This window comes from Podarcis raffonei, chromosome 15, assembly GCF_027172205.1.
Source record: "Podarcis raffonei isolate rPodRaf1 chromosome 15, rPodRaf1.pri, whole genome shotgun sequence".
Classification (NCBI taxonomy): domain Eukaryota; kingdom Metazoa; phylum Chordata; class Lepidosauria; order Squamata; family Lacertidae; genus Podarcis; species Podarcis raffonei.
Window position 1 is genome coordinate 17,395,726 of NC_070616.1, and position 18,023 is coordinate 17,413,748.

The 18,023-nt window shown below is 43.2% G+C and overlaps 1 protein-coding gene across 1 annotated transcript in view; it reads left to right on the plus strand.

Annotated features, from left to right (window-relative positions):
• The first annotated feature begins 694 nt into the window (after positions 1–694).
• Positions 695–18,023, plus strand: part of BARX2 (BARX homeobox 2) — a 41,633-nt gene continuing 24,304 nt past the window's right edge. Inside the window, exon 1 of the mRNA XM_053367363.1 lies at positions 695–997. Coding sequence (XP_053223338.1) covers positions 808–997 — 190 coding nt within the window. The 5' untranslated portion in view covers positions 695–807. The remainder of the gene's footprint in view (positions 998–18,023) is intronic.

Sequence of the window (18,023 nt, forward strand, 5' to 3'; positions counted from 1 at the left end):
TTCTTGGGGATCGCTGGGACCCTGTGTGGTGTGTGTGTGTGTAAACAAATTATAAGAGTTCGAAGGGACACCAAGGGTCAACTAGTCCACCCCCCCGCAGGGCAGGAACCGGTGCGGAATAACCTCGAGGGCATTTCGGATCGCGCTGCTGGCCCCGTCTAAACGCGCTTTGCGAAAGTTTCCCGAACTTCGCAGACGGAGCGCTCCTTCTCTCCTGAAAGGGTTGGGGATGTTCAGACTTGAGGAAGAGGAGGAGGAGGAAGGCATTCACGTCCGTCCGCCCTCCCCCCCTCCAGCCAGCCAATCGGCCAGCCAGCCTAAGCTAACCCAAGGCCTTGGCGCCCTTCCAGCTGGAGAAGGGAGGGAAGCAGTCCTTAAAATAGCAAGCGCTGCCTGCCCGGGCGTCCCAGGCCCGAACAATGGGGCGCTGCGAAGGGGGTGGGGGTGCGCACTTGATTGACAGCCGGCTTGTCCTCCGAAGGCGCGGCGGCTTATATAGAGGCTGGAGGTGGGGAAGGCAGAGCTAGAGAGACAGAGACAAGCCGGGAGGGAGGCTGGGCGCGGGCGAGAGGGAGCCACAGAGCCAGGCGCAGCAGGAAGGCGGATCCCTGGATCTCCTGGCCAGGCGATCTCCTCCGGCCAGCCTCCTCTCTTTCTTTTTGGCTAGAGCTGCCAGCCTCCGCCTACACCCCCCCTTCGCAGCGCCCAGTTCCGGCCAAACTCCGCTCCCCTTCCCCGGCGCGCTTCGCTTTCCTCCGCCCTCCTCGCCGCGCTTTCCTCGGGGACTCCTCGCTCGGCGCTCCAGCCATGCACTGCCAAGCCGAAGCCCGGCTGGCTCCCCCGGGGCCGCTGAAAGCAGCCAGGCGGCGCTACAAGACTTTCATGATCGACGAGATCCTGTCCAAGGAGACGTGTGATTACTTCGAGAAGCTCTCGCTCTACTCCGTCTGCCCGGCGTCGCTCATCGTCCGGCCAAAACCCCTCCACTCCTGCTCCGGTAAGAACCGCTGCCGGGATTCGCCCTCGCCGCCTGCCAAGCGGACCCTTTGCTTTGCCCTCTCCAGGCGAAGGAAGTGGTAGAAAAGTTTGAGGAGGAAGGGGAAGCCTTCTTTCGGGAGCCTCACATTTATCACTCCTGTTGCCATTGGGGTTTACACCATTTTTACAACATATAATTAGCATATTATAAATTACATTTTTCTTTTTTTTTAAAAAAGAAGTATTTAAAAGGAAAAACTTATCAAGACATGAAGTGATAGATATAACTCTATGTTGTAAACAGCCCAGTGATCTCTGGATGAACGAATGGTATATAAAATTAATACATAGCAATAACTAAGAATTAAAGTCGACCTACCCCTTCCTCACCTGGGAGTAACCTCGCTGCATTCAATAGCTAGGATTGTGCTGGTGAGGACAGCACTGTGTACCAGAAAATAAATAATTGGAAGCTACTTTGAGCAACGCAAACCCCTTGGAAAGGTGGAATAAAGAACACTTGGAATAAAATAAATTAAATTCATGTTCAAAGTCAGTGAAACCTGCTTTCATATGTCCATAGCTGTCAACTTTTATTGCGAGGAATCCTATTTGGAATAAGGGAATTTCCCTTTAAAAAAGGGAAACATTGACAGCTATGGATATGTCCTGCTGGTGAGGAAGAAACAACATGTTGTGTCCACAACTTTTCCAAGCATGAGCAACCCCCACCCTTGAAAAATCAGCGCAATCTGTCAGATTGGAGTTAGGATAATTCCACCGGTTAGGGACTGGCAACTGGAGTCCCCAGGCTGAATCTGGCCCTCTATGAAAAAGTGCCAATCACTTCCCCGACCCAACGAGCTGTTGGTGACCCAGGTGTGTGGAGGGCCCAGTGGCTGGTGGGCAATAAGATTTACTGGCGGTTCATGGTGGAAGATGAGGATCGAGGCCTCACCACCATCTCCAAAGTTTCATAGAATCACAGAATTGTAGAGTTGGAAGGGATCTTGAGGATCATCTAGTCCAACCCCCCACAGTGCAGGAATATGCAGCTGTCCCATATGGGGATCGAACCTGCAACCTTGATGTTATCAGCACCACGCTCTAACCAACTGAGCCATGCAATCCCATAGAATTCTTTCCAGAGCAGGGCCATATGACAATCCAATTATTTTGGAGAAGGCAATTTCTGAGTGGGCAAACACTCAATTCCAGCTTGAGCTTCTGTCCTCAAAGCAGAGAGCTGCTTTGTTGACACCTCCTGCTCATTCCAGTGGTGCCCTTGAAAAAAAGAGTTTCGTGACAGTTTGTGTGGCGGTGCCTCTGTCACCACCAACTGTAAGGGTCTAAACCTCCTGTTCTGCCTCCCCTTAGCACACAGCTATCCTCTTGGTCTAGCAATGTCAGAAATGATGGCAATAATTTTGGGGAGCAGGTGGACTTTGCAAGCATGAAAAAGGAGAGTGAGAATCTGCTCCAGCGCTCATAGGAACATGCAGAGAGCTACCTTAGACCCAGCCAGATCACTGCTCCATCTAGATCAGTATTGTCTACACTGGCAGGCAGTGGCTTGCTGATTTTTCAGGCAGGAATTTTAACACCCCCTCCCCAAAGTCCTTCCTGGAAATGCCAGTGTTTGAGCCTGGTACCTTCTGCATCCGGAACAGGTGTTCTACTTTTGCATTAAGGTCCTTTGTAATTGTCAGGATTGGTTAAAATGCATTAGTTAGTTGTTTGGTTGTTTTTTTGAAATTGCAAAGAAAAAAGTGGGAGAGAGATGGATTCCTCCTCTCCCCCAATTTCTTCATTTAAAGCTGAAAGGTGACATGAGGTTGATTTTAAGCCATGCTGATTATTGTGAGTGTGGAAATGGAATGCTGGCCGTGATTCTGGGTTAATCGGGAATAAAACGATGGTGGTCTGGTTGCCTGTGTATGTGTATGTCCGATGGAGCTTTCTGTTTGAGCTGAATAAGAGTGTAGATAAACTCTGAACTAGGAGGAGCTGATGAGTTTATCAGAAGAATCCAATGGCTTTGCTCTGGTGTTTCTCCCCCTCCACTAAACAGTTTCTTTTCTGGTTTTTAAACACTCTTTGGTAGAAACTGGATCTCTCTCCCTGCCAAACTCTTTATTTGTGTGTGATTTGGAGAAAAGGACTCTTGCTGGGTTCTATTGGCCCAGAAAGGCGCTTACTTCTATCCTATGGGACTGCATATACTCTTCGCCTACCCATTGAAGTTCAAGCATTTCTTTCCACTTGCTGCTTCTTGCTTGGCAGATATGTTACGGTGCAATGAGTGGAGTTAGATCAGGGCGACCTGAGTTCAAATTCTGGACCTCATCTGGTAACCTTGGGCAGGTTGCTTTCTCTCATGCTAAATCTACCTTGCATGTTCGTTGTGAGGATAAAATAAGTAACGCTCAACTGGAACTCTGGAGGAAGGATGAGAAAGCGTGTACGAGGTGAGGAGTCTCATTGTCCTCCATGGTGTAATCTAATTACAAGACTATTGCTTCAGTCTATTTCCTTGTTAGGAAACAGGCTCAGATGAGATCCCTGGGCATTGACTTTCAGTAGAGAAGGTTCGTTGCAAAGTTTCTGTGCGTGTTCTGTTCTTGTGGTTTGAAGGCTTCCACTTGCAATATCTTGTAAGTAGAATGGGCACTCCTTGGATTAAAAATTGCCCCATAAGAGTTCATCAATTATCTGTGCTAGTAGTGAACAGTAGAATTGCACTTGCAGACGGTTCTGGGTTGACAATCGGCATCAGAACCCAAATCCATGCTGGTGATGCACGAGTATGAAAATGCTTCAGTCACTCAGGATTTGTGAATTATATGAAATAAGGAACTGGAGAAGAGTTGATCAAAAATCTTTCAGTCCCTTTTTTCGCCACAAAATATAAATCAAAATGTGCCTTGAGGAGTTTAACTCGGCTGAGACACCTGTGTCATTTTTTGATAAAGGGCTCTAGAAAGAAAGGAAGGAAGGAGGGAAGGGATTTTACTTGGAGCAAAACATACCTATTGCACAACTTACAGCCATTCATTCCTCTGCAACTCGCCTGGGATTTCTGCTGAAGTTAAGCACAGTTGCCCAATGAACGTGTGATGTGAGATAAGCCGTTGCTCATTGGATTCTCCCATAAGTATTGGGCACTTAGCTTCACCTGTGACAATGCTCCATTTGATGAAATTTAATAGGCTGGTGTATTTTCTCCCAGGGTGATAGACTTCCCCTGCCTTGCTTGGAATAAAACAACTGGATTTTTGATGTCCAACAAATCATTTTTATAATAGTTAAAAGGAGGCAAGTCAGTGGGCACCTATATCACCATTTCAGATCTGATAGTCATATTATGCTTTTTTTTCCTTTTTACATCTGAAATAATTAAGAAATTCTCATTGAAATCCAATAACATAAGAAACAAGTGCCCTATAATCTGTCATGCACATCCGTAGTGCCACAGCTGTTATTAGTGGTATAAATGCAGAGAAACGGCACAATAATTGCATTAGAAACCATGGATCACTTCAACAACACATGTCTGTGAAAGCAAAGAAGGGGGTTATTTAGTTCAATGGAATTCACTTTTGATTTGTTTCAGGGGTACAATGAGATGGTATCTATTCTGGCTTTACTTTAAATCCATCTCTGTGTCCCTCTGTTCGGTGCTGACAGCCTCCTAGACTTCAGTCCTAGGGATACAAACAGAGAAGACTTAGGCTGCGTATAAACCACTGTGTACTCAGCATCCTGCATCTATCCCGTTGTTCCTTGTGAAATACTGCATTTTGATGCATTCCCCCCACTCAACAGGCTTCTGTCTGAATTGAGAAAAAGAAGGATCTAGATGTGCTTTAAGACAGTAATGTGTATACAGCCTTAAATCATGCTGAACCCAGTGGGATGGACTTCTGAGTCAATGAGTTTAGGGTTAGACTTTAGAATGTCTTTCCATGACATCCCCACCATTTGGGAATAACCAGTTTCATTTGCCCAGATGTTTGAACGTCTTTATATCTCAGTCTGGAGTAAGAGAGTGCATACTGTAAGCAGATTGTGTCATTAATTAAATTGTTAGAAAAGTGCCCAGAGGCTGAATCTCCCTCTCCCCTGACTTTCCAGAGCAACCCATACTTGGAGATTATCTGGGTACAGCATTATCTTGTCATTCGAATTTTCATATCAATTTCCTCTGAACTTTCCCTTTTTCACAAGCAGCGAGCCAAGAATTTTGGATTAAATAGGTACTTATTAAAGACCTGAAGGCAAGATTTCCCCTTTATGGTTTTGGCTCAAGTTTTTTTTTTTCCTATAGAAAAGCCCGGAGAGAAAGGGAATCATTGCAAAAATGAAATTCCTTTTTAAAAAAGAAAAGAAAAGAAAGAAAAGCTGCTGAAATTACATTTCCAGGCAAAAATCCCAAATCAGCTTGTGAAAGCATCCTTAGACTTCAGGCACCATTTTTAAATGAGCAATTCTGTATCATGTGAAAGATCATTCTGTGCAGATTAGAAAAAGGGGAATAATTTCCGCCACTAGATTTAACTCTGTGTAAACTATCCTTCCCACAAACGTTCTACAGGAGCAGTATGAAACCAGAGCCACGGAAACTATATCCATGCTTAATGCTATCACTTTCCCCTGGGGTTGAACTTAATTTGAAAAGATGCATTTTCATATTTTTAATTAGTTGCGTTGACTACCATGAAACTTTTTTATGATCATCCTGCCTTGGGGAGCAGTGTGGGGCTACTCACTGTAGTTTTCTGAGCATGTAGTAAACTTTGGTGACTCAGTGGCTGCTCACAGATGACTCTGTTACGAACATTTACACGCCTTATTTACCTGAATTCTAAATCTTTGCGTGTTTGAAAAGCAGTGAATCAGTAGTCTAGAAATTGTTCCAGTAGCCTCAGTTGTTTCCTGCAATTTGTTTGAATGCCATAGTATATAATTCTTGGTGTTGGCAAAATGTTAAGAATTTGGGTTGTTGGGTTGTTTTTTGCCAGGCTGGTTAAAACCAAAACCAAAACTCTACTATGATTAGTAGCAGTGTTATTATTTAGTACTGTGCCACTAATGTGTATGCTAATTGGCACTTCACAGCATAAGCAAAAGAGAGGTCTCTGCAGCAAGGGGGCTGCAATTAAATGGCCAAGAATGGTGGAGAAACCAGGGGAAGAGAAGACCGCCGTTGCAGTGGAGAAAAAAGTTGGGGAGAAGGTGATTTAAGATTTTGCTAAAAGGTGGATTTTACGGAAGACAGAAAAGAACCCATATAGCTTTTCAGGATAGATTTCTAGACACACACACACACACACACAAAAAGGCTGTATCAATTTTTCTAAACCACAGTATGTCAAATTAGAAACTTCCCACGACTAAACTTTACAGTGGATGCTTGATTCGCACCACTGTTCATGGAAAGCGGAGATAAAAGATCCTTAAACTGATCTGCAGATGAGGTTGATATATAGATATGGGTGATGTTAATAAGACTTTTTGTAACCAGAGCTCAGTTGCTGATTTAAACCTTGGCCTGAGTCACTGCTCCCAGTGTTTTTGTAAGCAGGAGAAGAGTCCAAATGGCAGTGTAAAAATTAGCGCAGTGCAAGACTTATTTAATTAAAAATTTATATTCCCATTTAAGAACAACGGGAAGAAAAAGAAAGCTGCATAATTTCCCCAGCTCCAGCGTTTAAACTGCTTACTCAGATATCCTCCCGTCTCTGAAAGCTAGAAGATGAAGGAAGAAGGCATCATGTAACTCTGCCCAGGCGTGACCGCCCTTAATTGAAACCGTGTAAAGTTTGCCCAGATATTACAGCAAAGGCTGCTTCTAAAATGCTTGGAATAATAATCTTCATAATTAATCACTTCATCTTTGCAGCTGTGCAGCATGGCAGACCTTTCTCACATCGGGAGTCAAATCTCCGAGTATTTGTGTTGGCCGGCATGGCGACCATCTCTCCTTTTCATCTCGGAGCCACTTGGTTGGGAGGGTCAGAGACGTCTTCTTCAATCCTCTTGGCGGTCCCACTGAGACTGGAATGAGATAAGATGTCTGCAGACTTAAGCCTAAGAAGCAGAGCAATCTAACACAAGCCCCTTTATGAAAGAGTAGAAATCTTAAAAGCACTGGGGTCCTGGACGGCCAATTCTCTCAATTCCAACTCGGATCTCGCACAGGAGATTGGTATGAACGCGAAGGCATTTCAGCATTAATTTTAAACTGTGATGTCTTGACCTTGATTTACACAAACGCAGCCAAGTTTCTGGACCCATGGAATAGCAAAACATGCCAAAGCAAGCCTAGGCTGCATAGGAGAATATGAGAGGATGTCTCTTGCATTTCCAAAAGGGTCAGAAATCAAAGAAAAGAACTGGATTTGGGGGTCTGGGTTGAAGTAATCCCACTGAATCTAATAATCTGAGAGTTGTTTTTTTTTATAAAAACAACAACAACCGTATTCTTATCAAATTATATGAGAAAAATGTCAACACAGATTCTGTGTATCTTTGGTGAAATTGTAATATGATTCAGAAACACTAGGAACAAACTCTAGAGGTCATTGGTCAGACCTCAGGGGTCAATCTCATGATGGATCCTATGGCCATTTCACTTAGTATTGCTAATAACCTTTCTTTGAAGCCTGCTTTCGAATCTCTTATTAGTGGCAAGAGTTGTTTTCCCTAGGCAGGGGAAATTTCCAAGAGTTACAGCCACGATAGAATAGCTGATGAAAGCCTTAGAAACTGCACCAATGAACAAATTGACTGGCGATGCTTCAGTTTTATTAGCAGACAGGTGGGGAGTTTGTTGTTTGTTTTTCGTATTTATTGGAATGCACATTGCAATTTCAACGTACTGTATCTGGTTCAAATTGAACGACAACAATAAAAGAGGGAGAGTTTGATCTTGAACTTCTTGAAATGGGTCTGATGCCTGATGAAAACTTTTGTGTGTTTTGCATAAATTCTTTCCACAGCCCTTGATCAACAGCAGCGACATCGTCTCCCAAGAGAGCAACCTTAGGCAGGTTTACCCTGAGCACTAAGTCCCATTGTGTCCATTGGGGCTGACTTTCAAGGGCGTGTGGTAGGAGCGGCAGTGGAGTAACTTCACCATCAGAGAGTAAACATCATTCTCTTACCCTGTGTGCAAAGAGTCCAAATGTTTCCAACACATCCTTTGCGTAATCACTTATGCTGTTCAGTAATTCTATTCAATGGTGTGGTAGTGGTGGCTCTTTAGATGATAATGTGTATCCTTCAAGATGTGGTCAGACAGCCAGCCTTGAATATGGGGGGTCGTCTAGCTCATTTTGTGGAATGGGGCCTTCGGCACTTGCCTTCAAAGTCTTGCCCTTATGTGTACCAAATGTGCCACAACCTGGTGTGAAGTGGGCGTTTGTGGTCATGGCTGGTAGCACTCTAGCACCTGAAGAAGGGGAAGGGCCTTAGCTCAGTGGTCTGCATGCAGAAGGTCCCAGCAGCATCTCCAGGTAGGACTGGGAGGGAGCCTGGTCTGAAATCCTGCAGAGCTATTGCCAGTCAGCAGAGACAACATTGAGCTAGATGGAACAAAGGTCTGGCTTGGTATAAGGCTGCTTTCATTTGTTTTAGACCAAAACATCTGGAGCTTGTGATGGCAAAATCCATGGATTTATGCCCTTCAGATCAATCAAATTTATTTACCCTGATTGCCTGTGGTTTAGGACTGGGTGTGAGTTCGAATGATCTAAATGGCTGCTCCTATGACATGTGAAGCAACAGGTTAGGAGGAGAGAGAGAAATTTTAATAAGTGATCAGAACATGATTGCAAAACCTTGGAGAAACACAAAGGCCCTGTCTATTGACTATTGGCTAAGGAAGGCCTGGGACATTGTGGTATTGTATCGAATCATAACTTATAATTATGAAGAGGAAGAACTCAGGCAACACAGGTCTTTCAAAATAACTGGTTGCCATTTATCTTGTATTGAAATCAGAAGAACACTGGTGGGATGGTTAATAGGGATATCTGAAGTATGAGATGATTTGTTTTGGTTTTGTGAATAGAATTAAGCAATACAACGAAGTTGCCCAAAGGGAGCCCCATAGCTATTCTGAATGTTGTCATACTCCATCTTCCAGCAGCTCCAGCTACCATGGCCAATAAGCAGTGATGATGGAAACTTCACACCAGTCACATCTGGGGGACCACAGGTTCCTATCTCTGCTCTAGAGCTCCACTTGGCCACCCTGTGTGCTAGCTCAGAATAAGCAAGCAAGCAAATTGTTGGTGTAAATGACCAGTTGCCTCAGAGCTGTGACTGTCTGCAGAATCTAAGTAACAGGACCATCAGACTTACCACTGTCCACCTTGCTGTTGGCTGCAAATGTCTATGCTTTCCTAGATCTGGATGACAAGGTGCATCTCCATGGAATTACTGCATCTGGCAAAAGTCATGCCTCTTTGGGTTTATGGACTATCAGTCTGGAATCTTATTCAGCTTGGCTTTGCTTCCAAGTGAGCGCCCCATAGAATCAGTTGCTAAGTTGGTCAGGTTCAGTCCTGCAGGTAGACGGCTCTTCTTTATGCCTCTAATTTAAAGAGGCCCAGGGGGGCAGTCAACAGGGTTAATGTTCTGTGTATCAGGCAGCATCATCTACGAGAGATGGGAGAATGCAGAAACCTAGAAAAGGTTCTTAGGTTGTACAATAACAGCACGAGTGCTGATTTTTTCTGAGCCTCATCCAGGCTTTTCACCTCTGGGTCAAATGCAGAGAGGAAGCAGATTTATGGTGCATTATAAAACCACCCAGTTGCTATATGGATGACCCCACAAGCACCATGTGGGATTCCATGTGGACAAGGTCAACCGAGTCCCAGCGTGGTAGATCTGGCTGGGTTTTAAATTTGATCTGGGACGCTCTTCAGAATCCGGGTGGAAACTGTTTCTGCTGGGAAATATTTAGCCGGACCCCTTTCCCCTTTTAATTGAACGGATACTGTTACGGCATTCCTGAGGGACTGCGCGGAACTGTGGGAAAGGAGGGAGAGAGGAATGGATACAGTGTGCTTGTATCAGAGTGTGGAGGAGCATGAGATCCCCTTCCACCTAGAGCTTATTATTATCTGAAGCGTAACAGCTGTATTAATCCTGTTAAATAAAGCAAACACAATGTTGTGGCTAATACCTTTTATCAGGCTCATTTACACCTGAGTCCAGCGAGGTCGCATCCTGTCAGTCATGCATTCAGCCAGGACAACTACAGAGACATTTGCTCCCTGGAGCTCCATCATGTGTCCAATAACAAACAGCTAGAAGGACAAATCAGATTTCTCTTTCCCTGGATTGCAACTTTGGCAGATGTAATAATATCAGTTCAATCCCAAACCTTTATTGTCATGCAGGCAAAACTCCGAAAGGTTCCGTACAATAAAATCACTCTGCAAAATATGCATCTAACAATTGAAATACTGCTGTATAACATTCACGGATCCTCATTATGTGTTGAAGGACCTGGCTACTATCTCCATCTTATCCCCATCCAGGTTAGACATCTGAAAGGCTACCTTACATTCAAGCAGATGTAATATATTGATGTCATTGGAACAAATGAAACTGAGCACCCATGAGCATTCTCAGGCATATTTTGACCCACTTCAATGTCTGCCGTGGTGAATATTCAGGTGTGGGGATTCATAGGATCATAGAGAAAGGGACCCATAGGAGAATCTAATTCAGCCCCCTGCAATCACAGCTGAAGAATCCCCAACAAATGGCCATCCAACCTCTATTTGAAAACCTCATTGGATGTCCATATGAGAGGGGGGAGACTCAGCTTAGGATGTGATGCCATCAAGCTGCCTCTCCCTTACCCAACTGATTGTCACATATGGGAAGAAGAAGTTCCCAGTGGGATAATTGCACACCATATGGATTATTATACCCAGGCATTAAGGGGAGAGAAGCCAAAGGAGACATGAGGCCGCCATTTTCCTTAACAACCCTGCGTCATTTGCCTTTCCACCCTAAGTTGCTGTTCACCTGCAAAATAAGACGCTGGTCCTACCCATGCCATACATTTAATGCACATTTAAATTGACATGGCTTTCCTCAAAGAATTCTGGGCTCCTCAGTAGCTGCTCCCTATAGAAGCTAGGCTGGCTCCCTCCTTCTGTCGGCTGGTGAAGACTCTCATTCCATCAGGCCTTTGGGAAACAATAGGTGGTTTTGTTTTTTTTTAATAGTTCTGTGCTTTTTCATGACCTGCATTTTAATAGATTTCTTTTTCATACCATTTTAATTCTATTAAATTATTTTTAAACAATTACCTTTTGCATTTCTTAATCTTTTTGTATTTTATCTGCATTGTTTTAAATTTTTGTAAGCCGTCTTAAGTCCCGGTCTGGGGAAAGGTGGGGTATTATTATTATTATTATTATTATTATTATTAATAATAATAATAATAATAATAATATCTATAGTTTTTCTCTCCCACATAGGGAATTCCTGTCATGCTTAGTGAATTCCATTTCTTGGATTCTTTAGGGGAAGTTTTAAATGTGCTCTGAGCATGCGGCATGGTTGTGATCCCAGGCAGAGGAGCACATGAAGAAATTTCTGCTCTGCAACAGGAGGGCCACAGCAGCCCTCCAAGACACCATGATCCTTAAAGCCAAAAGTCTTGCCATCCAGGCATGGACTGGGAGTGATATTCTGTTTCTAAAACCTGATGGAACTTCTCGGTTTTTCTCGCCGTCTCCTCTGACAAATGCAACGGAGCGGCTTCTGCAGCTCAGCTCTCTGTTGTACACCCTGTCCTATTTTCCACTCCTGTTCCTGGTTTTCTGGTGCTAAATTTAGCACCTTAATAAGTATGCACCAGTCTCAGTGCAGTGACCCTGAATAGATAACTCCCCAAAGGTCTTGAATGGGTGTTTTCCATCTCATTCCCTCCCTGCAATTGTCCCGTCTTCCTCCTCCACCTTTTATCAGGGCTTATAATCTTCTCCAGTTTTGTTGCTAATCTGATCTTGCACATGCCTGCCTATTATTTACCGTTCTTCACAAAGGTAAAAGACTCATCAGTTATGAGGATTATGGGCTTTCAGCACAAAGGAAGGATAAAAATGTGTACAGCTGCGGTTTAGGATGATTAAGCATTGTGTGGGAGCCATGCAACCATTTCCTTATTTATACTGTGGCAGGGGAACAAGCACAGATTTATTTTATTTCAATTAAATGTCATATGACCTCCAGGTGGTTTACAAAAATAACAAAACAATAAAGTTTTCAGTAAAAAAACCCAACACTTTAAAACAACCCTTTAAAATGTTCAGAAAAATATCAATAAGCTTAAAAACCAGATTGAAACACATGTCTGGATAGGCTTTGCCTGAACAAAAATGTTTAAAGTGGACACCAAAAAAGAGTGTAGTGAAGATGTCTGCCTGATGTCAAGTGGCAGGGAGTTCCAAAGTTGTTGTGCTAAAAAAAAAAAAGAATTCTTACAGGTATGGAGTGAGTGTTGAGTGGTATCTGTAACCGTTGCCAGTTCCACTGATCAAAGCTGTTGAATGGGCTCATACAGAATAAGGGAATCTTGCAAGTGGATGTTAAGTGTGACTAGGTTCTTCGCTTTCAGAAAACACTAGAACAATTGTAGTGAAAGAAAAACCGTACGAGTGAGTCATTTAAAAGTCTATTTTAAAAGGTGCTGATAACTTGGTGCTGTCAGATGAGAAATAATTTTCCCACCCTCGGATCCTAAATGAAGTTTCAACCAAATCCTGTCCTATGCTTGTTTACTTGGAAATCCTACATAGCTCACCTGGACTTCTTTCTTTAGCAAAGGTGAGGAGTGATGCTGGGATGCCGAGATCTGTTAATTTCACTTTCTCTGTTCCTCATTTCCCCCTCTCAAGTTCACTTTGACACCTGCTTGCATTGGTTTGTAGTTGATTATTTCTTCAACACCTCCTCTTGAAAGTTTGCCAGCATTTTTTCCTGTCGTTTCTTTGGTGAGGGGTGCTCCCAGATGTTCATTATTTTGGGGTGGGATTGAATCACATGCCAGCAAACTCAGTGATAGCTGATTGTGCAGCAAACCTGCTTCCCCCAAAGATTGCACAACTTGCGATAAGGAAAATGTGCTTGAATGTGTGGGCTTATACATGCTTGACACAACATCATCTAAACATGTCAGAATGAATGTTCAATAAGTAGTCAACATTGTCTAATCTCCCAGCAAACAAACTTATGCAGTGAGATATTTATCTTGTCTGTGGCAATCAGTGGGACTTGGGAGTGTTCAGTGGGGATCATAGCTATAGGCCTTAACAAAAATCTGTACTGTACTCTTGACTCTTGACTCCCTTTTTGTTCAGAGTGGTACTGTACGACTTGGGGCATGAAAGCTGCTGGTTCAGGAGAAGGGTCCATGAAAGACGTTCCCCTTAATCTTCCAAGGACATATAACCAGTTGGGACAGAATTTGCAGGTGTATCCCAATTTAATAAGGTGCACACCTTATTAAAAATAACATGGTTGAGATGGGATTATCGGGTGCATGTCTAGAAGTTAACATCACCCAAGTTAGGATCCAACCTCTCTCTCTCTCTCTCTCTCTCTCTCTCTCTCTCTCTCTCTCTCTGTGTGTGTGTGTGTGTGTGTGTGTGTGTGTTGTGATTAATGTGGCCAGTTTGTACTGATTATTTTTTATTAAAAAAAACAGCTTTCAAATAAGGGTGCCTGCAGACCCTCAGTATTTTGATGGAGAGATTCAAGGGCATACAGAAAATTTAGATTTGTGCAGTTAACGTGGATCAAAACACTCTGCCACCTTTCAGCAACAAATCCACTTTAAAAAAAGAAATGTGCTTTTGTGGTTTGGGAAGTGAGAGGGAAAGTGTGGAACGAAGGGATGGTTGCTGGGAAGAAGTCTAAACATCCCGCAAGCAACTAGGGATGGATGCATTTTGTTGTATATCCTGCAAATAAATCAGAATACATGCACGGCAAAGACCAGATACAATCTCATCTCCACGAAAGCTTTGTGCAAGCAAATCAAGGTGGATGCCCAGTAATCGTAGGCTTCATTTTTTGATGACAATCTCCTTCAAAGTTTTATTTGTGTTTTAGATTATTAAAGGGGAGGCTGTACAATATCTATAGAAACGAACTGTGGTTACATCCTGGGCATGCCAGCACTGCAAGTTATGCTCAGAATACTGTGGAAGAGGTCTTTGAGGAAGGGTATTTGGTTAACGAACCTGCTAAACTCTCTTGAAATGCTCCACAACTCAGTACATGGATGGCTGCGTTGTCTATGGATTTTCATTAAAATCATGACAAAACGTTTAAACTGCCAAGATCCCACATAGCATCTGGAGAAGAGTAACCAGTATTTGCATCATGTGGCAGAGTTTGGATATGTGGTTGGACAGTCTAGAGGAATCAGTGTGTGAGAGCAATTGCGTGTCTATGGTGACCCATTCTTAGCTTGGTATGACAAGCGTCTGTTTTGAATTCATCTTTATAGGGTCTTCATCTGAAGTGCAGGAGCTGTATGTAGGGGGCATGCGAAGTCCACAGTAAGAATGTTCATAATTTGTATCGGGGAAGGGTCATCGCTCAGTGGTAGAGTGCCTGTTTTGCATGCATAATGAAAACTTTCCATCGTGAAATTGTTACTGCCCAAAGCCTGAATTTCAGGTGCTTTCTGAGTGCCGGCATAACCTGATGCTGATGTTTCATTAAATACTGAACGGCACTCAACGTCAGGTATCAAAAGCATCAAATAGCAATTACCGCATCTTGCCAGCTCCCAAATACTAATTACCACTACATGCCAACAGTCAAGCAATATTGTTACTGAATGTGGAAAAAGAACACTGACTGCACTCAACAGTCAGATATAAAAATTGCAGTACAGTGGTACCTCGGGTTACATACGCTTCAGGTTACAGACTCCGCTAACCCAGAAATATTGCCTCAGGTTAAGAACTTTGCTTCAGGATAAGAACAGAAATCGTGCTCCGGCGGTGCAGCAGCAGCGGGAGGCCCCATTAGCTAAGGTGGTGCTTCAGGTTAAGAACAGTTTCAGGTTAAGTAGGGACCTCCAGAATGAATTAAGTACTTAACCTGAGGTACCACTGTATTAATAGATGTACAAGTAATTATGTTTCTGTTCCTCTGGTGTCTTAATTCCCACCTTCCTCCTTAGTACTTACTAAGTGATGGCTGATTTCATGTAAAACTTTTGAACTTGTGAAATTGACCAAGAATTAGGAAAAACCCGTTTTGCTGTACCTATTGCATCCTTGGAGCAATAGGAGAGACAAGGAGGTGTGAGGGGGGGGGGATTAAGAAAAGGGCCTCTGTGTTATAAGTGCCTCCAAATCCTCTGTTTGAAAACCTGTAATAAAGAAGGTTGTGCTTATGATTAATGAAAGCATTTGACATGTGCACATAGGATGATGTAATCGATCGGTGTAGAAACCATTTCTATTTCAGTAACTCATCGGGGCAGTCCTGGAAATGACATGCCGTTGTCTCCACAAGCTGTTTAGCTCCTGATTAAATTATTTAGCTGAAGAGGATCTGCACAGGGGCTGAAGCAACTGCAAACTCTTTTGTTCAAGCACCCGTAAAGTACGTAAATCAATATGTGGAGGCGGGCGGGAAGGAGCACCAGTCTGTTCACTCATTTCAAAAGCACAGAATGGGGAACAAGACTTTGTTGTTGTTTTTTTAAAGATATTTATTGAGTTTTTCCACCTTTATACATTAAAAAATCAAAAAGAAAAAACAAAAAAGTTAAAAACACATAAAGTTTACAATCCTTATTTTCAATAACATATTTCCCTGACTTCCCCACACCTCCCCTTCTTATATTCCAATTCAAATTGTTAATTCAACAAGTTCTTGTCCCCAATTTTTGACCTTTTTATATTTAATTCATTTTTAAAAAACAAACCAATTTTAACTTATAGACATCAGTATTTAAACATCAGTGCTCATTCTTAAAACTTTTTTCTAAAGTCGACCCAAATTCCCTTCCACGAATTCCCCAATTTTCATACTAATAACAAACAAAATTAAAAAAAACAGATTATTATTCTGCACCCTTTGGATTCCCAACCCCCCCCTTCCCGGTTTCAATCCCCAACAAATGTCCATCAATCTTAGTCTACTATTAGCCTGGAGACCTCACGTCCGAGGCTCTTAATTCTCTCTCAATTCCTCTCTGCCGGTTTTTTTGGTAGTCCTTAATATTAAACACCAGATCTCGGAGAAGCTCTGTCCCGATAGGGTCCATATTTCTTCCAGCCAGACCTCCATACTTAAAAGTGGGGCCTGAATCTTGTTTCTTACTCCTTTTAAGTCCAAATGTCCCAAAAGCTCCAACTTTCACCTTAATCAAATTTGTAATCCATAGGTCTTCAGATCTCCACATAAGGAATTCATGGGATAGAAGGATTCGATGAATTCCTTCTATGTTGTATGTTTATGTTGGAAACTGCCCTGAGATATGTGGCTAAAGGGCAGTATTCACATTTAATAATGAATTGTACAAACATACAAACATCCACCCCTTGTTCCATGCACTGGAGCCAATTGGTCTAGCTGGCTGTTGACTCTTGCTTCAGCACTGGCGGCGGGACAGCATTCTCCACCACACCTGAGGGCAGCAGGCCCCTCGCTGCTGTCGCCCAATGCAGCACCTGCCATCTGAGGCAGTTGCCTCACCCTGCCTAATGGTAGGCCACACCCTGGAAAGGATAAACACAGCTGGGAGGGCAAGTGTTTCCAAAAAGGAAAAAACAAACAAACCTATACTGGGCCAAAGCAGTGTATATTATAGTGCTTCTATGTATATTGTATGGTTTCTTTTTCTTTTTTATAACCTTTATTGAAAAATAAAGGAGTTCAAAATTACAAGTGCACAGAGTAAGATAAGACACAAAAACAAAAAAGAAACAAGAAATAGTACTCATGTAGAAAACAAATCAGAAAAAACTGGGTGCATTACAAAAAAGGGGGGACTTGTTATTGTCGTTAAGCAGACCTTAATCTAATATTTATAAACATGGATTCGATGAATTCCTTCTATGTTGTATGTTTATGTTGGAAACTGCCCTGAGATATGTGGCTAAAGGGCAGTATTCACATTTAATAAGTAATATATAATGACGTTATGCAGTTGCCCTCACTGAAGATATTCCCAGGGAAGGCCTACGAGATACTGAGGGGTGGCTGGGTCCTCCATTGCTTCAGCCGATGTTAAGTAGTACATGGAGCAGATTCATCACTGCAACTAAGAATGAGCAAGGACTCCATGCAGTCAATGAATGGGGACTAGCAGCCTACAGGATAGCAAGGCCTTCTTGTTCATTATTGCCTTGCATCTGAGAAATTAGGGTTGCCATATTTCAGAAAGTAAAAACCAGGACACCCCAAATGTTGAGCTTTCTTTTAGGAAGACTGCCTTGTCTCGTCCCCCCTGGACGTCAATTCCTCCTTTGAAATCCTGGTAATGTCCAGGAAAATCTGGACGCATGGCAGCCTCAGATAAATGCTTTTTAAATTTATTTAAAGGGTGGCAGCTGGGCTATCCTCAGACCAATCTCTCGTGACGCCCATGTGCAGGAAGCACTGCCGCCTTCGTTTTGTACGCAGGGGGCAGCTTGCTAAGCAAGGAACTTTTGTCACCCTGATCCACAAATCATTTGAAATGGATCTAGACCCCATGAAAATGCCAGGCTTCCATGTCAGCTCTCTCTGGCCTTAGCTGGCCAGGTGGAGCTGTGCGTCTTTGAGTGAAGTTCTTCCATCTCTCTGGCTCAGAAGAAATTTACTAATTATTTATTTACTCTTTTTTTTTTTGCATTGCTACCCCATCTTTTCCTCCAAGGAGCTCAAGTCGGCTTACGTGGGTCTCCCCACGTCTCATTTAATCCCCATGACAGCCCTGAGAGGTGGGTTAGGCTGAGAGGCAGGGACTGTCCCCCTACCACCCAGTGAGCTGTTTTATGGCC